The sequence below is a fragment of the Plutella xylostella genome, chromosome 9, assembly GCF_932276165.1.
Source record: "Plutella xylostella chromosome 9, ilPluXylo3.1, whole genome shotgun sequence".
NCBI lineage: Eukaryota > Metazoa > Arthropoda > Insecta > Lepidoptera > Plutellidae > Plutella > Plutella xylostella.
In genome coordinates, this window is record NC_063989.1 from 6714646 (window position 1) to 6738598 (window position 23953).

Sequence of the window (23953 nt, forward strand, 5' to 3'; positions counted from 1 at the left end):
AAAAAATGAATGAAAATATTATTTTGTCCCTAACTCCAATAAATAAAATGTTTATGTCTATAATTAATACACCTATTACGGCTAATCAGTTCAATTTTAGGTATGCAATATTGGTAAAAGAAACATTTTCTATATTTAGTATTTTGTAAATTTATTACTTTACTTTCAACAATTAGGAAAGGAATAATAGGAACATTAGTTATTGTAAATAAAAACAAAAACTTAACTTCACAAGTTCTTAAATAAATGTTGTGAGATCGTATTAATCAAATAAAAGAAGTTAAAAAGAGAAGTCAGATCAAGTTATGAAGGTACGGAAAGGCAAGTTAATTTTTGTGAAAATTATTTCGATTCTGAAGACATGACTAAATTCTAATGTATAAACCTTATTGTATTTGTTTAAAATTCGACTCTATGTGTGTTTCCGTAATTGTATTTTTTTTCTGCTTTTTAGCAAAATTTATAGTTTGACAGCGTTAAAATTAGAATTTCTGCCTTTCGAATCGACATCATTGGCTTCTCAAAAAACTTATCATGTCGAGAGAATCATCTGATAGACGACTTCTGTTTTTGCATGAATTCACATCGTCACGCTGCATTTGTCGATCTCGTTATCTCGCGAGATCTCGTACGAAATTTAACAAGTTTCAATCTCGTTAAATATGGCCGGGATCTCGCGAGTTCGGGATCTCGGCGGGACGAAATTGCATTCCCTAAGTATATGTGAGAGGTAAGAAGCTGTCTCAAGTGATTAATGCAAAATGTAGGTAAATTAAATTATCGTTTGGCCTGTTTATAAAAGCGGGACATTTTTGCCCTCGCGGGGGACAGCGGGACGGCAGCTTGAAAGCGGGACTGTCCCGCCGAAAGCGGGACGTATGGTCACCTTAATCATACAACACGACATAGGTAGCTGGATAAGGCCTAGTACTAAACATACCTAGTGTTTATAAGAGATGCTAAGGAAAGGGGGTTTCTGAGTCGTCGCCCCCTTTCGGCTTAGTATAGCAATTTGCAACATTGTAAATTCACAAGGGCTATGGGCATACAAAAGAGAAAATTATCGAGAGAACATATTTGTTTATTTCATTCACTTCAATTATGTAGGGTATAAATAAAAATACTAGTAGGATATACATAGGTCCTTACAATTATTACATAATACTATTTTAATTTTACATACAATTTTAAAAACAAAGATTAGACTGCTTTCTTAACATGATACAGGTTAATCCAAAGAATGTGCCCATGAGAAAATAAATAAAATATTGGCAGCTCTGCGAGTGTGCAGATTCATTAAATTTTTCCCTTGACCACCTTGTATTCTTTGATAAAAAACTTTATTTGTATATTGCACTGGAATTTAAATAAACCTATCTATGCTCTAGGTATGAATTTGAAACTTATAGTATTTCTAGTAACTATCACTGTAACTATAATATGTATTTTAGTCTTGTGTATAAATTCAAATTTAAATAAAGATATATCTACTTAGTTCACATCTACATATTTTTTATAAATTTGCCAATTTATACAACATACACTGGTATAATTTGAAGTCTTCGGGTCGCATGTATAGGTATCTATTCCTAGCATAATACGTTTCAGGAAAACAACAAATATTAGGTATAATTAAGTCTTCTCTGTAGTTATACAAATTACTTCGTAAAACCTCATTTCTAGTAGTTAAACATTTCTTGATGGCGCAGTCTCGTTTTCTTCAACCGTGTCAGGTTTGTAAATAAATATATTGTACAGACTTGAATTTCCACCCAAAACTTTAGATTAAATGAGATCAATCCATTTACAATACGGCTCTATGAGCTGAAGTTATCACCTAAACACACCAAAATATTCTACAATTCGAGATTTTATAGATATAAATCTAAGTAAATAATAATTTGTCTTTATTTATAGAAGGTTGGTATACTTTGTTACTTACTATACATAAAAAGGAAGAACAATACAAGAATTAGTTGTTGCTGACGAAAGGGCACAGCATAAAAATTATTAAAATTATTAGCACAAACAATTACAAAAGTACCTACATACCTAACAAAATAAACAGGACTATAATTTCTTTAGGTAGGTACAAAGTACAGTAAAGACAAGATACAAACTCTGCTACCCACACTTATCACGATATAAAATTTTACAAAAAACCTTCACTATGATGAACTTAGAAATCATTTTTAACCTCACACCCAAAACATTTATAACTAAATTAGTATTTTATATAAACAGAAATATATTAGGATTTTATAAAATATGACTATAGATCTGATGGCAAGCGCCTATACTCTATAGTCTTTCAATTATTAACTATGAAAACGCCTAATTTAGTCTGGACTCAGGACTTATAGTCAACTATACGTACAAACGAAAAAAATATAAACTGGTGTTTTAGTATACTCGTCCACACAACGTTAAAAAAATGGGAACACAATTGCAGACCTTTCCAAACCCAAGCGATATTGCTTTATCGCTTAGGTCTGAATAGAGCTTAAAATATGTTTCAGTTGACAGCACCATCGCCATCGCCTGGACGAACTTTTGTGATTTAGCTGCCATTTTGTCCAGTCATCTCTCCGGCGTTATACCAATGGTGCGTTCACTGAAAATTTACGACAAAACAGCGTCCATCGGCCTGCGACGATGGCAGCTGAATGCCGCGCGTGTGTGGACTACAGTCGGGGCTACAAGGCGGTCTTGAGGCGGATCTTCTTGAGGCGGTGCGGGGGCGGCGCGGGGCAGGGGCGGCGGCGCGGGGCGGCGGCCTCGTCCCAGCTGACGCCGGCGCCGCTGGATGACGACGAGGAGGGGGCGGGGGGGCGCTTCGACCGCGTGAGGCTGCGCTTGGGGGCGGATATTCTGGGGGCGTCCTCGAGGGATCGTCGCGCGGTCGTCTTGGCTTTGACGACGCCGCCGGCCTGCGTCTTGCTGGCGTTGGGCTTGCGCACGGCGAGGATGTTGCGTCGCTTGAGCGCGCTCGGCTTGGGCTCGAGCGGGGGCGCGGGGCGCGCGGCGCGGGGCGGGGCGGGAGGCTCGCGGGGCGCCGCCGGCTTGGCGCCCACGTACGTGTTCTCTTTGCGCTCGTCTGTCACCTAAACATAAATATTCAGAATATTTCATCTCTGTTCAGCAGGTACCTTGTTTACAATGACATCGGCTGCCGCGGTAGAAAATCAATTAATGCATAACCATAAAATATACCGAGAGAAACTGTAGCATACCTTTCCCTTGGAGCGTGTGTAGAGCGGCACGCGGCTGGGCGAGGTGGCGGCCGCCTTGGGGCGCAGGCGCGACGTCGTCACCTGAAATTTCAGTCACGTGATGACACTATTGAATACGTAAGCTCGCTGTCGACACGCTATGGTTTTAATAGGTAGAACTATCGATTAAATATGCATTTCTTCTAGTGATTGTGCTACTTGAGGGAAGGTACTTACTTACTCTTAGGACTAAATAACCCATAAGTTTTCTTAGATGTAATAAGCAAGGACTAATTCACTATTTCTTTTTCACTGACTGGCCAATCTTTCTGACCTACTTTAAGTACTTATCCTATAACATCATTCTCAAAATGATAATATGAATAACATATTCAAGATCCACTCAGCAAAATCGCATTCCAGCTATTTATGCTAAAATTAGATGTAAAAGTATGTTTATGTTGTTACTAGACAATGAAGACCATTCTCACTAGTGCGACGCATATTCTTACCCCAGTTACAAGTATTGTGTATGCGTGGTGAGTTATTGGCACTGAAATTAAATAAATATCGACTTAAAAGTGGATGTCTTGATTTGATATGTTTACATCAAACTCGGCAGATATATTTTGATCTAATTCTGACGTTACAAATATATAACCACTTCATAACTGACTTAGGATTAGGAATATGGATGTGAATGTGACACGTAATGTAAAAAATAAAACAATAAAATTACTTTTGAAAACAAAAATATAATGGTGTAAATAATAATAAAACAGTTCAAAAGAACAATTTAGTGTTTACCCTTGTTACTTATATAAAATTTAAGTTGGTATAAATTATAAATAAAGGATTACTTTTTTTAGATAATTTGATAACGTTTACATATTTTTTGGTTAATATAATTCAGATCTGATCAGTCAGTTACAGTACACCTCGATGTCGGGGTCATTCTGCAACAACACACGAAATGCTTGTTAAAATACAAACATTAAATAATAATAATAAAAAAATAGAAATGACGAACGTGCCACATTTACATCAATTGATTCCCTGCACCACACTATGTATAATTAACCTGAAGAAAAAATCTTGGAATATAAATGAAGAAATATAAAATAAATCTCGTTTGAATTTTTTGTTAGTGTGACAGAAAGCTACCGCTTTCAAATCCAACTCAGCAGCTGCTGTCGGCGTGTGTATAGCGATTATACCAGATCCAGACGTGCATCGTCTGGTGAGATTCCATCTATATTCCGGTTTAACCGCGATTGTAATGAGATCGAAATCTGCGATTTTGTGGCAGTAAGTATAGTCCAACACTGCAGGTACACCTAGATGGGTATTCCTGGCAACACATTTTATGACAGCGTTTCCAAAACGGGAGAGAAAGTTACTTGTATAGATGACGCCGAATGAATCTGCATATCACTTGAACTTCAGCTTCAGACTCAACAGCATCTTTTAAAACCCAAACCACCCCAGTTCATACCTGTGGCCTCATATTCTTCACATTGTTCCTGAGCCAGTCCCGTAGGCCGGCCACGGAGCGGTACTCGGAGTTGGGCACCCGCGAGTTGGGGTGCTGCGCCGTCATGTCCAGGATCGATGAGCCGAGCGCGCGACCCACCTGCCAGTACACAACATAAGTATAATAATATTCATTTTACTGACACCATTAACAAGAAATAAGCAGTAGGTAAACTTCATTTCAGTTTTACGGTTTCGAAGTCGTATGACAAAGGTTACACGATTATTCTGGCATCAATTCAGTCCTATTATGTCCATCGATATGATCATCAGGCTTAAAATGATGTCCTATATGACATGATGATCATTCTGAGCTGACTGATAGACTGAACTCATGCAAGAATATAGGTTAGCTGGGGTTTAGGAACGGAGCCTGCACGAAACTTCCAGCGCACCATGGGACCATGGGTAGTTAAGTCACCAACTAAGAAGGAACGCCGTTATGCTGAAAGAACTGAATCCAAATATAGTTCTGAGATATTCACATTGATGTAGTTCCAAAACGTCCATGATCCAAAATCGGTCATCACGTCGGGGTCACCAATTTAACCTAACTTACAAAAAATATCAATAAAAATCTAATCGTACTGTGGTATGGTGTAGTGTCGAGAGTTCTAAGTACTTAGTGAGGATGAGGCGTGAACTGATAAATTTAAATTTTTCGACTTTATTAAATTGGCTTAAAAAGGAGCATACCGTAAAATAAAATGTGTCTTTATGAACCGAACATAGACAAGCCTAGTTCTACCTAAGATTGTGGAAAATGTGCTCTGCCTATATAAATTAAAATTAAAGCTCTTTTGTGTAAAAAAAAGAGTAATAAAAGCGATTTAGCAATAAACTTAGATAAAAATTAAAATTAATATCCTACAAAAATCTGCACCGTTTAAAGACACACCTCAGGCATCACAGCATAGTTATAAGTGAGTGTGATACCGTTAAGTAAATGTGTACGTATCTAATCCTGATGTTTTCATATCTGTTCAAGTAGTTATCTGGAGATTTTGGAAGGATTTTATATCCTTATCTAAGAAGTTTAAGCATTTATTTACAGCAAAAAACAAATTACTGGAATTTATGCAATAATTAACTCTAAATTTATGTCTACAAGATACATTTTAGCATGGGACGAACCTGCACGGGGTTCATGTCTTCAAAAACCTCCAGATTCCTTTCACGAATAAAGCGATTCGCGGACTTTCTAACCTGAAACGCATTACCATTTTTATATTGGACTTATATGTAGTGTGTTACTTGTCTTGTACTTGGAACCTTGGACCTGTGTATTGGTTTGTATTGTCATCCAAGATTTTTGGGAATGGTTCAATAAACGTCAAACATGGCCTTTATTCTTACCCCGTCATATAATATAGAAGAGTCTGTGCGGCACGGTCACGGTACCGGGCGCCATTTTACCACATAAATTTTGAATTTGACAAACCTATAACTAACTTACCTTCCGTACTCCTAAATAGCTAGCTAGCTTCGGCGGCACAGTTTCTGCACCGTATATAAATATAAGTGTATACAATATTTGTCTTAGGAAGACCAACAACCCAAACCTTACCTCCTCATAAATGGCGGGCGTGTACTTTGGCGGCGCCGGGACGGGCGGGGCGGGGGCGCCCTCGCGCAGGGGCGGCGGCAGCGCGTTCACCAGCCGGCCCGTGTTGTAGTTGCACTCCAGCGTGTATGAACGGACCAGCCCCGTCGCCTTGAGCACGGCGACGCGGCCGGAGCCCTCGCGCGACATGCCGTCGCGACGGTCTCTGAGGGAGATCATGATTGTATTTTAATACTTTTCACGCGAGTTTGACTATGCCCTAACATGTTATCCTGCGGGAAAGCCGGGATGAAAAGTAAAACCTGTAGTACCTACATAGACATACTGATATAGACAGACGCGAAAAGCGACTTAGCTTTATACTATGTTGATATAAAACTATGCAAGTGGACAATATTACTGATTGATGTGCATTAGCATACATTGAGACGTCATAAATCATTACTCCTGAATGACGAAATACCTTTTTTGAGATGAAATGTTAGCACATGACGCACAAAGCCGACCCGAAGGATAAGGCTAAGAAGGAGAAGAGGACTTAAACCGATCTTATTACTACTGTTAGATTTGTACATTTATAGGCTGTTTGGTGATGAGTAGGTGCCGCATAGAGCATAGAGCTAGAGTTTATGTCAGCATGTGTCAGATCCTATGGTTGTAATTACTGTGTGTTTAAACGATTTAAAGAAATCTAGCTTGTTTTCATAACTCTAACTACTACTACAACAATCGTCGCAAGCACGGTACATACTTGAGGTACATATTCCTCTCGGTGAAGTTGCAGCTGGCGAAGTGGAAGTGTTGGTTGTACAGCGCCATGAGCCGCGGCAGCAGCATGCACTCGGCCGCCGCCGCCGCGCACGCGAAGTGGTTGCCGTACATGAAGATGCCTGAGGATTTGTAGCGGCATGTTTTACATTCGACTTCACAGGTTATAAATTACAGTACAGTTTTTACTAAGTATAGGTACAGTCAGCTGCATAAGTAGCTGTACACTTTTGTACCTTGTCAAACTCACAAACTGCCTATTAAAACATTGACAGTTTGTTATTTAGCTAGTTTGACAAGGAACAAAAGTGTAAGCTACTTATGCAGCTGACCGTACTTGTTAAATATAGCATGAGTTTTATGACAGTGTAATTTTATTATTTGTTAGGTTTCAAAGGAAAACCAATTTTATCTACTAGAATCTGTAAATCAAACGTTAAGTATAAGTCTTGCTTTATTTAAGGAATTAGAGTTGATGGCTTGCTTCGGTTACCCTACATGAAGATACCTTAGAATTATATTATCACATTTCACATCCGAACTCACTAGTAGCTGTTGCGAGCTTCGATGAAAAGTGACGTATGTCTTAGTCCAAGTTTTACACCCTGACTTCCTATACTTATACAAGTTTCGTCAAAATCAATTCAATAGTATTGCGTGAAAGATTAACAAACATAAAAACGCGTCTATAATATTTGTAGGAAATAATAGAGGAGGATTATAAGGGTGCGTGTGAGCATGTTTGCTATTCTTACGGCAAACTGACCTACTTATGAGATTTTTATTTAACTATAAATACATCAGGTTTTTATTACATATTTATGTAACTCTGAACGACAAGACAGAGCTTTCTTGTAACTATTACTTGTTTTCTCCGCCTTCTCTGATTGTTTTGGCCATATCTTGGTGATACCTAAATCGATTTGATATTGAAATATCTCATTTGAAAGCTTATAAGTTGACAATGTTTTTAAGCTGAATGTGCACAAAAAATTGTAATATGAAATTCTTTTTTAATTTAACTTATTTGTTTTTAGGTTTTGAATATTTTTTTAAAATGTTTATCTATTTTGAGGTATTGTGTCTAATTTAAGTCGAATATTGCACATTTGATTATTTTAATTAGTTTATTAAGATGTAACTAATGCTAAAAAACAAAAAAGTATTGAAATATGGCTAGTTTTTTTTTATTTTCGGTTTCAACATGAAATTTTGGCAAAAATTCAAAAAATCTTTTAATATTAAATATCGTAGAAATGGTTAAGTTTCGGATAATGCATTATAGGGTATAAAATAAAATAAAATAAATAGTCATTTATTTCAGGCTAGACACCCATATTACACATTATATAAACACAAACGTACTTACACAAATAAATTAAATTGTAGTATTACAATTATTATCAGTTTAAACATACAATATACCTATTACATAGGTAAGGTCATTTTTATTTTCGATTTGCGTCTTGATGAACAGAGAGCCAGTGTCTGTAGAATGGATTTCTAAAATCCTCACTTACCACTTTCAGTATTGCATTCCCAGTGCTGCGCAGCCCCGACCAGAATGTCGCTATACGTGACCTCAGGACTGCGAAGAAGTCAGGCACTCCCGCCTCAGAGAACATGCCCGACGCGCTACAGTACCGCGGCCGCCTCATGAGGGTGCGGTATGCGTCATTATACTGCACCCTCATGGTGCTCATCGCCTTCCGGGTGTAGTTGATCCACAGATGCCCAGTGTAGATGTTCTGGCAGTATGCCCTAAATAAAGTTATTTTAACTTGCTCACTGCATCTGTGGAATCTTCGGGCAAGCATGTTACATCTGATCGAGAGTGCCCGTCTTTCACGCTCTATGTCAGTGTCATCCCTGAGGTCACTCGTCAGTATATGGCCGAGATATCTGAACTGCTGCACAACCCGAACCGGTGCCCCATCCAGAACGACTTCGGGCACCCTCTCCGGACCCCTCCCCGCTCTGAACACCAGCATTTCGGTCTTCGACACGTTGTACTTCAGTCCATGCGCATTTGCATAATGCTCACAGACCGAAAGTAGTTTCTGCAGACCCCTGATCGAGGGGCTGAGGAGCACCATGTCGTCCGCATAACTGAGATTGTTTACACAAACGCCCCCAATATGACAGCCGACATTGGTGCTCCGTAGACCCCGAATCAGGTCGTCGATGTACAGATTGAAGAGGTCCGGCGAGATGAGCCCACCCTGACGAACTCCGCAATCTAACCTGTAGTCGTTAGATGTCGCGTCGCCCCACCTCACGCAGTTAGTTTGGTTTCCGTACCAGTACCTCAACAGACTTATCACATCATTCGGAACATCTGAGCTCGACAATTTGTTCCAGAGAATATTATGTATAATCGACTGGAAATGTTCGAATGTATAATCGAATGTATAATCGACTGCAAAATAAATAATGTATAAATTATGTATAATCGACTGGAAATGCCTTCCTCTATCACCTCCTGAAAGGATCAGGTCTACTTGCAAATAACCCTGTATATGCCACATAACCAAATCAATAAACCTACCTTTCTTAGAAGCGTGTCCATGTAGATCAATATACAGGTACAGGTTGGACTCCGGTTCCTTGCTGACTGGTGGTTTACTAGCGACGGGGGCCGGCTTCTTCTTCACAATGGCGGGCGGCGGCGGCGGCTTGGCGGGCGTAGGACGCTTGTTGTCTTCCTTGGAGAATAGGGAGAGCGGGAGCTGAGGAGAGATTGGGATTGTGGTTATGGAGTGACTCTATAATTTTTATAAGCTGTCTAAGCTACTCAGCTTTCTTCTTTCAGACAACAGCAGGTTTATAATAATAAATAATGTAATATGATATTATGATCAGGGACATAGCTTTTCCACGCGATATTAGCATCGTTTTAATAAAGGTTTTCCGTGGTAACTACCCAGTGTTATTGGCTAGTTTTATAAAGGATGACGAAGTTTATGGTGTCACAAAATAATCAATAAAATAATGTTTCTTTTTTTATAATATAGTGTGGACTCACGGGCGCCGGCGGCGGGTCGGTGCCGTCGAGCGAGGGCGCCAGCGTGGAGTCCCCCGAGCCGCAGCCGCCCGGCGCCCGCGCCTGCAACACACGCCCGACTCAGAACAACACACAACACACATGTAATAACAAACACACGTGCCCGTTGTAATACCCCTATTGTTCACACATTATATTCTTATAGTCATAATCTATACCTAAAGAAATTCCTTTTAAATTACTTAATTCAGTAGGAACAAGAGCATTGTCGTTTATTTTCAGCTCCCTTTTGCATACGGTACCGGTAAAACTATTCTTCAATCCCTTCTTTTATTGAGCACATCTACTATATCTTCATATAATACCCGACATAATGTTACATTAACTATAGGTACAATGGACGATGAGAAGTTAATGAAGTATTACTTTACAATAATATTTATAAACATAAAACTCACAATCTCGTCGCTGCTGTCAGCCATGAGGAATCTCTTGAAGCAGTTGGTGCAGAAGAACACTTCACCGGCCTTCGTCGACGTCGACTCCGACTCTACCAGTTGCTGGAACAAGCAGATTATCATTTATAATTTGTATAATAACTTATTCATTTTATTTCATTTGCAACCTGCTGTTTGCAACTAGGGTTGGTTACCGTGGTGAAATGATTAGACAGACAGATTAGTTGCCAGTAGTCAAGTACAATGGACATCATAAGTGCTTGTTAGGTAGGTACTTATGCTACAGAAACTTACAGGAGGCACCTTCCATGCATCCTATTGTTGCATTTATTAACGAACAATATGAAAAGATTCGGTGCGCGTCCTTATAATGGGCCGAAAGTGGCCAAGTGGCATACTTCAAACCTCCAAGAGGCTTTAAAAACGTTCACTTGTGGAAAGCGGTGCTGATTGTACGATTACCATATATTTTATTAAGGTGTTTTGTTTTTTTAGTATTAAACATTGTAAATTTTCCCAAATAAAATAAAATAAAAAGTGTCTTCTACGCATTGGCCAAGTTACGCGGTTCCTTGTGTAATATTACCTTACGCTCCTCTTCTTCAAACTGTTGTCTCTGGTGTTCGCGATACTCCTGTATGTCTAGGAACGTGGGCGCGCTCGTCTTCACGTATTGAATGCGAGTCTCCTAGGTGGGTAGGCAATCGTACATTTAGGATGGCAATAAGGATAGGGAAGGAAAAAGTGAATGGTATTGCTGCAAGTAAGTATTGGGGAAGCAAGGAGAGGAGGAAATGATCGGTGGGACTGGGTATGGGATATGGCTTAGGTAGAGATTTCCCAAGGCCAGCGGAAATGTTCATACCTATACTTTAACTACTCTAAATGTGCATACAAAAATGCAAGTGTGATATGCATGGTGCCGTAGAACAAAAGTGTACCTACAGATTGACTCCCTGAGTCACCCTCGGCTTAGTAGGCCATTTTTGCAACACCCTGTATAGTAACGTATAAATCGTATAATGTCTAAGCGCAGTCCGCTACCCGCTGGATCGACGACCTTCGGCGGGTCGCTGGTAGTGGCAGTCGGACCGAGTGTTGTGGCGCTCCTTGAGAGAGGCCTACGTCCATCAGTGGATGATTATTGGCTGATGATGACTAAGTGCAGTATACAAAGTGTGCTCACATCATGCTTGACCGCGGGCGCATCGGCGGCGGGCGCTGCGAGCCGGCACGCGCGGCACCAGCCCAGCCGCGGCGCCGACTGCTGACTGTCCTTGGCCGATCCTCGACCAATCAACGGCTAGCTAGTGACCGAGTGCGCGGCCGAGGAGACTCGAAACTGTACCCGTAAAGCTGCGTACAGACCGGCCCAACGAACGCCAAAGAACGGGTTTCGTTGACCATCGTTGCTGCAATCTGCCCTGTATTATGTATGATAAATATCCATCGTTGGGTGTTCGTTGGGCGTTCGTTGGGCCGGTCTGTACGCAGCTTTAGGTGTAATCGACCCATTACTAATAATGACTAAGCACAGTAAGTAAAGTGTGCTCACATCATGCTTGACCGCGGGTGCGTCGGCGGCGGCGGGCGCTGCGAGCCGGCACGCGCGGCACCAGCCCAGCCGCGGCGCTGACTGCTGACTGTCCTCGGCCGATCCTCGACCAATCAACGGCTACCAAGTGACCGAGTACGCGGCCGAGGAGACTCGCCACTGTACCCGTAAAGCTGCGTACAGACCGGCCCAACGAACGCCAAAGAACGGGTTTCGTTGACCATCGTTGCTGCAATCTGCCCTGTATTATGTATGATAAATATCCATCGTTGGGCGTTCGTTGGGCCGGTCTGTACGCAGCTTTAGGTGTAATCGACCCATTACTAAACTAAACACAGTAAGTGAATTGTTCTCACATCATGCTTAACCGCGGGCGCGTCGGCGGTGGGCGCTGCGAGCCGGCACGCGCGGCACCAGCCCAGCCGCGGCGCCGACTGCTGACTGTCCTTGGGGGAGCCGATTGAACTGCCTCTGTGGAGGTGGAAGTGGTTATACGTTTCAAATAATAATATATCATATCTGCCGAAGAACCGATAACCGTGGAGTAGTCGATTTCTCGGGTGGAGACCATGAACAGGCAAACACAGCGTGGGACGCCCTCCTGCTTGCCGGACCGACGACCTTAAGCGGGTAGCCGGTAGTGGCTGGATGAGGATGGCCGAGGACCGAGTGTTGTTGCGCTCCTTGGGAGAGGCCTATGTCTAGCAGTGGATCATTATTGGCTGATGATGATGATGAAAGCGATACTCAAAATTTACTGAAAGTATAAAACCTGAAAAGTGTATTATGTAATTAATTAACGGATCCACGGAACCAGTGAAATAAAAAAAGCGCATTTAAATCTGTCCATCTTTTGCTGACATACGCTATCACATAAAATGTTTTCGCTCCCTTTTCCCGCTACGCTGTTCCACTGCAAGTTGGTGAGTTCACTCATCTAGATGTGCAGGTTTCCTCACAATGTTTTCGTTCATCTAAAATATCCTAGTGAACACTACTTACACGCCATCCGACGAGCTAGATCCCATGAGCAGACTGATGCTATTCTTCAACGTATCTCTCAGCGGCCGCATCGGGTTGGTCCCCGGGTCCAGTTCACTCTGCTCAGACAACTGCACGTTGACACCGAGACAGTTGCGTAGCACGGAGTCTGTGAGTAGGTGATCGGTTGGCGAGTCTTGGGTAGAAGGTTTGGAGTTGGTGGTGGTTGAGTCTGACTGGATTTCGCCTATCTTCATGTCGTATACCTGTGGGTTTAGTTTGGCGTTTAGGTTTGGTCAGGTACTTTTATGGTTAACATGATATAAATAAACAGAGTGACTAATTTTTTATGAAAAATATATGAGCGGAAGTTTGAATCTATTTTTATGAATAATGGTAGGTAAAATTCTACACGTCCACCAACCCGCACTTGGCCAGCGTGGTGGACTAGGCCTAAACCCTTCCTTCATTGGAAGGAGACCCGTGCCCCAGCAGTGGGGACGTAATGGGTCGTGATGATGATGAAATTCTACATGAATCCGGTTCTGAAAACAATTTTGAATCGGTAGGCTGATCCGTTTCGTTTCTACAAACGATTTAAGGCCCAATAAGGGAGAGTAAGTTTTATTACTTATTAATTAAGTACGGATTTCTATAATTTATAAGCGCAATGCCTGTATTTGGTACCTCTTAAACATTATCAACATGGAATACCTTTCAGCTTATCAATATCACCTTAATCCCCTTTGTAACGGTATGTGCACTTCCAATAAGTTTCATTAATAAGAGCTTATAACTGCACTTATGGGTGGTACTCGAGATAAAATATTTTGCACGGAATAAATTAAATTGGTAATTTGGCAAAGCACTATGCAATAAAGCTCATACGACCTATGTACATAGGTAAAGTTTATATGAGTACTTCCATTCTCGATTCTGGCAGTCAGGTGTTAACAAAAACATAAAAAATCGGTTTTACCACAAAACTAGACACTATAGGTATACATTAATATCGCTGTCAAATAGGTACTGTTATATCGGAGCGCGAGGTGTAAGTGAAACAACGAGTAATAGCACACTGAGATTTATTTGTCAAGTAGCGGGTAATATAACGGGCGTAGCCACATACGTATATAGATACTAGGTATACATACATAACATTTCCTCCCCTATTTTGACAATAAATCGAACATCACTTAATACGTATAACAAATGGGTAAGTATTAGAAAAATCTTTTATAATCAACTTTCGTCAAAGGACGTAACAACTTTTCACCAGCACGTCTAGAACCCTCGTCCTCGCCCCCCGGAGGTTCAGTGTCCACCGCTTCGTGAAACTCATCATCATTGTTGTTATCACTCTCGTTATCAACGCCAGGACTACTAGGCGGTGCCAAGTTGGTTGTGACACTATCAGCTGACTGAGATTCACTAGGAGGTTCACAAAGAGTCGGAGCCTGGCTTGTGGTTGGATTACCAACATGTGGTAGAATATCTTCAAGGTCATAGCTGACGTTGGTGAAATCATGTGTCCCTTTGTAGGGTAACAATTGGTTCTTGTGTTTCTTATAACTAGTCAGAGTTACATTATCTTTAATTTCGTACAATACATTGCCGAGCTTCTTAATTACAGTTCCTTTACGCCACGTACTTTGCTTATTACCTACATATTGTTTATACAAAATCAAATCTCCCGCCACAAACTCATTGTTATTGTTACCGTCGTACGCTTTACACTGTAAAAACTGTTTTTCCCGAACATGGTCATTGAGGGCATCGGACGACGACGGTTGAGGTGTGGTGTTAGACAGTAGGTCAAGGCGTGATCGAAGTTTGCGACCATAAACCAATTCAGCAGGAGAAGAGCCAGTTGTAGAATTAACAGAATTCCTATAGTCGAACAAATATTTCATTAAACTAGTGTTCGTTTGATTAGAATTTTTGTTACTCAAAATACTAGACCTTATGCCTTTTTTTATAATCTTTACAAAGCTCTCCGCCTGGCCGTTGCTTGCTGGATGGTAGGTGGGTGAAGTTACATGATCTATGCCATTTACCAAACAAAACGATTTGAATTCTTTTGAACAGAAGGCTGTGCCATTATCACTTACTAGTGTATGCATTACTCCGAACCGTGACACGAAGTCTTGTAATCGCAATATCACCGCCGCAGTTGATACACAGCTCATATTGTAAACTTCAACCCATTTTGAAAATGCATCCACCACTACCAAATACGTGTTGTTATTTATTGGTCCCAAAAAATCAATATGAACCCTGTAGAACGGATGCGGGGGGTAGGGCCATACTGCGAGTGGCGCGCGCGCCGGTGAAGGCCTTAATTGAATGCAAACCTCACAACTATTTATCATTGTTTCTATTGAATTATCAATGCCCGGGAACCAAAACCTACTACGAGCTTCTGCTTTGGTTTTCACAATGCCTAAGTGGGACATATGCAACTCAGCCAAAAGAACCTGCCTGAATTTTTCCGGTATTGTTACTTTGTATCCCCGCATAACACATCCGTTTTCATAAGACAACTCTGATCTGATTACAAAGTATGGTTTCAATTCGGGACTTATGTTTTTTGGCGGCCAACCATTTAATATATACCTAACCACTTGTTGAAGTATTACATCCTTACTGGTTTCCTCACGCAACATCTCTAAAGTGACCGGCATTGTCGAATCAACTACAAAATTTATGTAAGATGCGCGATCTTCTACAATGTCAGAGTAGTCCCCCGCGAGCCCGGCGCCCGCGCCTACTTGTCCCTTCAGTTCCGCTTGCGATGACTCACACTCTGGTAGGCTAGCGCGAGACAAAAAAATCCGCGCTGTTATCAGCACTACGCACATACTCAATAGTGTAATTATATGCACTTAGGAACAGCGCATATCTCTGTAACCGGTTTGCGGACACTTCGGGCACTCCTCGATAAGGTCCGAAGATAGAAATAAGGGGTTTATGGTCAGTCCGTAAGACAAAAGGAACTGACCTGCCGTAAAGGTATTGGTGAAATCGACGCACACCGAAGATAATAGCCGTTGCTTCCTTCTGTATTTGCGCATATCGTTTTTCGGCTTTGTTAAGAGTGCGTGACGCGAATGATACAGGCCGCTCCACCCCGTCGTCGCCTATTTGCGACAATATCGCGCCGAGCCCGCACGGTGACGCGTCCACTGTCACTATTATTTTTGCGTCTGGATTATAATGAGCGAGCACTTGTTCTGACGCGAGACACTGTTTTATACTAATAAATGCGTTATCGTGTTCGGAGTTCCAACACCATTTTTTCCCTTTTTGTAGCAATTCGTATAATGGACTAAGTTTTGCGGACGCACCCTGCACGAAATTACGATAATAATTCACTAAACCCAAAAACGACTGCAGTTTTGCGACATCTGTGGGCACGGGTGCATTTAGAATTGCGTCAACTTTTTTTTGCGACTTTTTTAATCCATCCTTATCGATTTTGTAACCTAGATATTCGACTTCATCTTTTAAAAACTCACATTTTTCTTTCTGCAATGTTAAGCCGGCATCTTGTAACTTTAGTAACACAGCGCTTAGCCTATCCATGTGCTGCTCTTTAGTTGCCCCGGTGATCAGAATATCATCAAGCAGGCAGAGAACACCTTCCATTCCCGACAGCACACAGTCCATGGCGCGTTGGAAAATAGCCGGCGCGCTCGCTAGACCGAACACCAAACGCATGTATTTGAAAATACCGCGGTGAGTGTTGATGCAAGTGATCGACTGTGATGACTCATCCAGTTCAAATTGTGCATATGCCTGTGTTAGGTCCAGTTTACTGAACTGCTGTCCTCCGTGTAACTTCGTAAATAGCTCATGTGCTGTCGGTAATGGATATTGTTCGATTTTTAATTGTTTATTTATAGAAACCGAAAAATCTGCACAAATTCTAATTGATCCGTTACGTTTTAACACCGGAACTATAGGTGACGCATACTCGGAGTAATCTACTCGCTGTAATATACCTACTTTTAGTAACCGGTCAATCTCTTCATCTACCTTGTCCTTTAACGCAAAAGCTATAGGCCTAGCTTTAAAAAAAACAGGTTTTGCGTCTTCTTTCAGCTGTAATTTAACCTTGAACTTATTAAATTTCCCTAATTTATTTGAAAACACAGAGGCGTATGTCAACTGTAACTGACTGACGGTCGGGTCTTCTTTTTCGCAAAAGTTAACAGGAGTCATTTCTAACTTAAATAAAGATATGAAATCTCGACCTAAAAGGGGTGGTCCGCCGTTTTTTATCACATAGACATCTAAAACGTGAGTGCAGGACATGTATGTGATTTTTAACTGCACTATACCTATACATTTTATATGGTCGCCTGTATAAGTAAGTAATCTTTTGTTAGATAGTGATAATGGCACAGCTGAGAAATGTTTTTTATATAAATCTTCAGAAATAACTGTCACCGCGGATCCACTATCAATTTGGAACTTCATATCCACGCCTTGAACCAATACTTGTTCTAACATGGGTTCTCCGTGTATTGAGCGAATATTAAATAACTCACCGTCGTCTCCGTTGTCCTCATAAGCCTCACTTTCAATGAAATTTATCTTAGTGCACATCCTACGTAAGTGACCCTTTTCATGACACTTTTTGCACTTTAACTTGGAATAGCGGCATTGTGCCGTTTCATGATTTCTTAGACCACACACTTTGCACTGCTCGTTAGCACTAACACTTTTAGAACTTTTCGCGATCTTGTACAGCTGGTGGTCCGCGCCGGCGCTCAGCTGCGCGGCTGGCGCCGACGCGGCTGCTGCTGTCACCGCGCGCGCGCTCCTCATGCTGTCCGCCAGTTCCGCCGCCTTTGTTAGTGTCAACCCGTTGAAGTCCTGCGCGAACAGTTTCTCCCGCTCTGGGCCCGGTGCCATGCCCATCAGGAACCGATCACGAAGCGCCTCTTCTATATTAAGAAAGTGGCAATTCGCTGTGAGTCCGCGCAGCCTCGCTGCCCATTGTGTATACGTTTCACCCAAGCCTTGTGTCGCGACGTAGAAATTATATCTCTCGCCGAAACCCGTTACCTTTGGAGTGAAGTGGTCATCCAAAAGCTTGACTATATCTTCGTACGGTACACTTTGCAAATCCTTTGGCAAAGCTAGGTCCGATGCCAATTTGTAGGTACCGTCGTGGAGTGTGCTTAGAAGAATAGCTCTTTTCTTTACGTCGGTGCTCACATCGTTCGCGATAAACCATTGGTTTATTCGACCCTTAAAGGTTGACCAGTTTTGCGAATTATGGTCAAAAGTCGACAAAATTCCGAATTGAGACATATTTATTTAATAACGCGGGTAGTTCGTCGCCACTGTTATATCGGAGCGCGAGGTGTAAGTGAAACAACGAGTAATAGCACACTGAGATTTATTTGTCAAGTAGCGGGTAATATAACGGGCGTAGCCACATACGTATATAGATACTAGGTATACATACATAACAGGTACCTTGTTAAAATCCCGTTACAAATGGTTTAACATGTCTTGTGCTAATACAGATAATCAAAATTACATGCCATTTCATGACCACTCCACTCACCTGTTCCACTAGAGTGGTGTCCTCTCCGAAGGGTGACTTCTTGGGGCAGTCGGCGGCGGCCTTGACGGCGGCTGACTTGGCCGGCAGCCCCTTGCGAGAGGACGCGGGGGCTGACGGGAGCCGCTTCTTCGCACTTTTTACTTCTCTCTGTTAAATAAATTACTTAATGAAGTAGGTATTAGAAAAAGAGAGGGGTGGTCAAAATATTGAGAGTGCAGAATGCCTTTTAAATAATATTGCTTATAGTCCTCTGTTACTCCCCTGTGGAGCTTTGGGCTACAGATATTCTTCACCAAACTTCCCTATCTTGAGCCGCCTCCTTCACTTGAATAATATGAAGTGAATAAAACTGCATTGAATCGGGATGAGTGGGAAACGGGAAGTCTTCGACCAGGAAAAGGCAAAAAAAAATTGACGAAAAAAAACCTGGAACCTACTTAATCTTATGTAATCCTTACCTCTGAATCTTCGCTGTTCTGATTGCAATTGGAAAGGGACAACGTCTCATTCTCCATATCGTCTTCTTTTTCACAGCCAAAATGGTAGTACCTAAAAAATTGAGCACAAAAAATTTACACATCATCTGTTAGATAAAATAAAATATCCTACAATTATAATATAATAGAGTACTTTATTTGCGTAAAACATGGTAAACATAGTTGTTAATTATCGTAAAGTGCTCATAAAGTGTACAAGAATAGTTTTAGAAGCTGTTGGTTGTAAAATCATGGCAATTACATAGTTTATAAGTAGTTAATAGTTATTATTCCGTGGTAGTAGTATGGTAAGTACCTGATGAGAGCTCTCGCGGCATACACAGTAGGGTGATGTTGCAATGACGGGTTCAAATACACCCTGTTCAAGTTAACCCCACGCGTGTCGGTCCTGTAGTGGCCTCGCGCGACGCCGTCGGGGTTAAGAAACGGGATCAGTTTGAACACATAGAGCTTCCGTAGTAGCACGGCTACTGGGTCGTTGCGGTTGAGGATTAGATTTAAAAACCCGTTGAACACAAAACTGGACGGGGATTCCCCGGGGTGCACGCGCGCTGACATGAAGATTATCTGGAAATATACATACTTAATTAATTTAAAAAATAAGGCCATTTATCAGGTCAAATCTGGGGTAAGTATAGCACTAAATGTCGATGTCTAAACTAAATATATTTTGCCGAATTTTTGGTTATTGATCTCGGGATGATTATCCCGTAATAATCTTCTCAGTCAAGCTCACAAACAAAAGTTAATAAAAAATAAAAACGCAACCAACCTTCTTATTGTTAAACTTAAACGGCCTGTCCTGTTTATCCGGGAAAAGATTTTGCAGTCTGTCCTCCCTTTCACTGGTTATCCCGTGATGCGAGGTGATGGTCAATAGATCCACCCTTCTTCCCTCCAGTGAATATACAACGCACTCCCTGCAGTAGTATATATCATCTGGGTTCTGTGCCGGAGATAGAGGCAGCAACTTCGAGTCTATAGAGTTGAGCGATATCTGGAGCTCCGCGAATGAGAATGGGTATGTGAAGGCGAAGAATGTCGTCGCCTTTAAATTTTCCGATGTTCGATATTTGAAACTGAGCGAAAAGTTCTCGTCGATTATCTGGAAAAGATAGAGATGTTATAAAATCTATAAAACAAAACGAAACCTTCAACTATACTCATGTATGGCTCTTAAGTTTCTGTGGTACACTGCTGCGTTCAGAAAATGGTAGAGGGTAGGGGATATGTACAAAGGTTGCACTAGAGAGAACTCTGAATATAATAGAAGCTTTATTTATTCACCCCACTACCAAGCTAAGAAGTAATGCCACTTAGTATAAAACGCAGACTAAACATAGTTCTGGTTTAGAACAGGTTATAGTCCAGCGATTTGATATAGATCAGTAGCCTAAAGCCGGATTAAAACTAGAACTATATTCAGGGCCACTTGCAGACCAACATATTAAATCTAGATTTATTGTTAATGATGTATATGCCATAAATTTATATGGACTGACGTTAAATCTAGATTTAATATGTGCCAGTCGCCCTAAATCTAGATTTAACATGTTGGTGCAAGTGGCCCTTAGTCTTCGTTTTATAATAATATGTATACTTGACGACCGAATGGCGTAGTGGTTAGTGACCCTAACTACTGAGCCGATATTCCCGGGTTCGATTCCCGGCTGGGGCAGATATTTGTTTAAACACAGATATTTGTTCTCGGGTCTTGGATGTGCCCGTTAAATGGCAATAGGCCCGCCCCCTATTACATTGGGACTAACATAACACTCTGGCGAAAAGTGGGTGCAGCAATGCACCTCTGCCTTCCCCCGCAAGGGAGTACATTAGTACAAGGCGTGAGTGTGTGTGTTTTTTTTTTAAAAGGTTCTGTCAGATGTTTTTCCCTGTGGAATGGGATATAGTCTTTGTTTTATAATAAGAAGCAATGTGTGTAGTCTCACCATGGGCACGGGGCGGTCGCGGATGCGCTCCCAGGCGGGCTGGCCGGGCAGCGTGCGCGTCACCGGCGCCATGCCCTGGCTGTACATCTTGCCCTGCTTGTTCAGGTTTATGAGGTTCAGCCGCACCTGGTGGGAGACAAATTATTCATGTTATAAAAAAGACATAGTCATCATCATTGGCCACTGCATCTTGACAGATGATTGGTACAGCTGTAGGTTTTGAGACCCACATGTTCTCTTGTGACTGAACAGGCCTATACGGGCCTTCGACTGCTTGCCACATCTGTCACCGGCGTAATTCGGGTTTGGCGATGCTTCCAGATGTTGGTTAAAGCTCTTAGTTTTTTAGTTTTACATCCAAGTTGCTAGGTATAGCAGGATTCAGGTTTAGTAATTTTCCTGGGAAATTTTTCTATATTTTTGAGTTCCTAAGCTGTACATTCTGTGGCTGTAGTTGCTTTGTAGATATACAGGTCAGTATAAATAAAGCAGGGTTAGGTATAATTATGTACAGGATATAATTCCCAGTGATGAATTGTAAGACCAAAAAAAATGTTCATGAAACATTGTGGTTGTTGAAACAGGTTCTTCACACAAAGCTTTTCTACAAAAATAAAGTGCTGCATTTTTTTGGTAACAGTAGTGTAGTATAGTGTAGGTTTCTAATATTAACAAAATAATTATATTATTATATTAATAAAATAACAAACAAATTGTCTACATCATACTAACCAATACTCCTGGCTCTGTCGCCTGGATCCCAAAGTAGAACCAGGTGCGGTTTCCATTCTCAAACTCTGTGCCAGCGCAGTCCGGCCGCGTCCACAGGTTGAACTCATAGTCGGGTGTCTCCGGCAGATTAGTCTTATAGTTCACACTTGGCTCTGAAATAAATATTGTATGATTACACTGTCTCTGATTAGGGATCTCAGGATCTGATGATGATAATGGTACACTTATGATATTGGTATTGGAGCATTTTTAAGTAAATGTCGATTCTTAATTAGTAGACTGTTGATTCAATTGGGAAAAAATCGTCTTGTACTTTATTTACTCTCAGTTTGTGGTTAACTACACATCCATAAATTATATTTTGTTGTTATTGGCAAAGATATAGTTGGCTTTGTTCTGGTGATTAATTATTATTACAAGTACAATTATAAACGCAGTGTCATATAAAACTGTGATTAATTATTTGGAATATTATTAGATGATGTTAGATTGAGGTCATAAGAACTGCATCACAAAGGCTGACCCTTGGCAGTAGATCAATCCCTTAGCACTATCTTTAGTAAGGACTTTTAGTCATGAAATAATCAACAAATTACTTACCAATAGTTTCAGCGGGCACTGATTCGACATGCCCAAGGTTTCCTGAGTCGAAATTATGAATAAAGTAAAATCCATTCTGCTCTATTATGTTATTTCGATCCATCGTTAAAATGACGGCCTACATGGTACGCCAAATGACCAAATTAAAACAGCGACTACTGCCACACACTACACAAATTTAACTCTCACTGAATTTTCATGTTTGTAAATTTCGAAATGACACAAAAAAACGAAGACTACACTGTTTTTCTAAACAAAATTATGTAATTTTGTTGACATCGATTGACGGATAACAGCTGATTTGTTTTATTGGTGATCTTTTTTCAAATTTTCGTGTTACTAAACTATAACAAGTAATTAGATCCACGTATTAAATAGTCAAAATAATTGTAAAAACATAAAATATTACAATAACAGCGTAGTTTACTAGTTTGCTATTTAATGAATTGAGTTTTATTAAAATCAGTTCAAGATGGCGGAAGGAATGAGTGAATGAACCTAGAATTGTTTGAATGAACGAAAATTAGGTATCCAACATGACAAAAAAAAAATTCTTATTCGAATCCACATTGCTGCTGACGCAAAATCTAAAAGGTAAACTTGGGAAACTCGATTATGGAGGGAATATTTACAGGGTGCTTATTATGCTAGTATAAAGCCTCTATAATCTGTGGTTATGATTATTCGTTAGTAGTCTGTGAGGAGCTTGATGTAGGTATGTGCGAAAGCGATGCGAGCTTGATTTTTATTTGTTAAGCCCGCCACTTGAACTGTTGTACTATTCTTATACTTACATGTATTTATTAACTATGCTTATGCTATTGGTTCTATTTTTTATCGCATCAAGCTTCGACTGCATAAAGTAGATGAATCATATATGAAACCCTACTAAAAATAGCACAACCCGGGTGTTAACATGGCACCATGGCCGATATTTAATCGTTTCAAACCGAGTAGGTACTCCCAAGGGTTACATCGTCACGAGTGGTAGATTTAATGGTTAAATAGTAACTAGGTAGGTATTTCATTAGTTCTATTGCATTAGTTCCCGAATATCCGCGCGTCTTTCGAGTCAAGTGCAAAATTTATAGGGATTGCCTCGTCAAACTAGCAAACCACATCTTTCAAAGATTGACGGTTGGTCAGTTTGGTGTTGATGGATACGTAACATATTTTGATGACTCTATAACTATATTTCAGTTTGCATTGTATATTCTCTCTCTCAGCCTTCCGTAGTCCACTGTTGGACATAGGCCTCTCCTAACGATCGCCACCCCAAACGGTCACCCGCCATCTACATCCAGCGGCTTCCCGCTACCTTCCGCAGATCATCAGACCAACGGGTTGGGGGGCGACCGACACGCCGTTTGCCGACACGGGGTCTCCACTCCAGAACCTTTCTACTCCAGCGGTCGTCGGCTCTGCGGGCTACGTGGCCAGCCCATTGCCATTTCAGCGTGCTAATCCTTTTGGCTATGTCGGTAACTTTAGTTCTCCTGCGGATTTCTATGTATATTAG

At 41.1% G+C, this 23953-nt stretch overlaps 1 protein-coding gene across 1 annotated transcript; it reads right to left on the reverse strand.

Moving 5' to 3' along the window:
- Window positions 1-1060: 1060 nt before the first annotated feature.
- Window positions 1061-22934, reverse strand: LOC105380362 (cytosolic carboxypeptidase-like protein 5). The gene is made up of 19 exons (XM_048623095.1): window positions 22435-22934; window positions 21835-21986; window positions 21103-21228; window positions 19926-20258; window positions 19449-19720; window positions 19115-19205; window positions 18657-18803; window positions 13097-13341; window positions 12509-12565; window positions 12095-12155; window positions 11126-11227; window positions 10542-10641; window positions 10103-10191; window positions 9626-9806; window positions 7061-7199; window positions 6313-6514; window positions 4708-4845; window positions 3234-3314; window positions 1061-3104 (listed from the first exon to the last, which is right to left on the reverse strand). Exons 1-19 carry the CDS (start codon window positions 22535-22537, stop codon window positions 2697-2699), a joined length of 3027 nt encoding a protein of 1008 aa, XP_048479052.1. The 5' UTR covers window positions 22538-22934; the 3' UTR covers window positions 1061-2696.
- Window positions 22935-23953: the final 1019 nt, after the last annotated feature.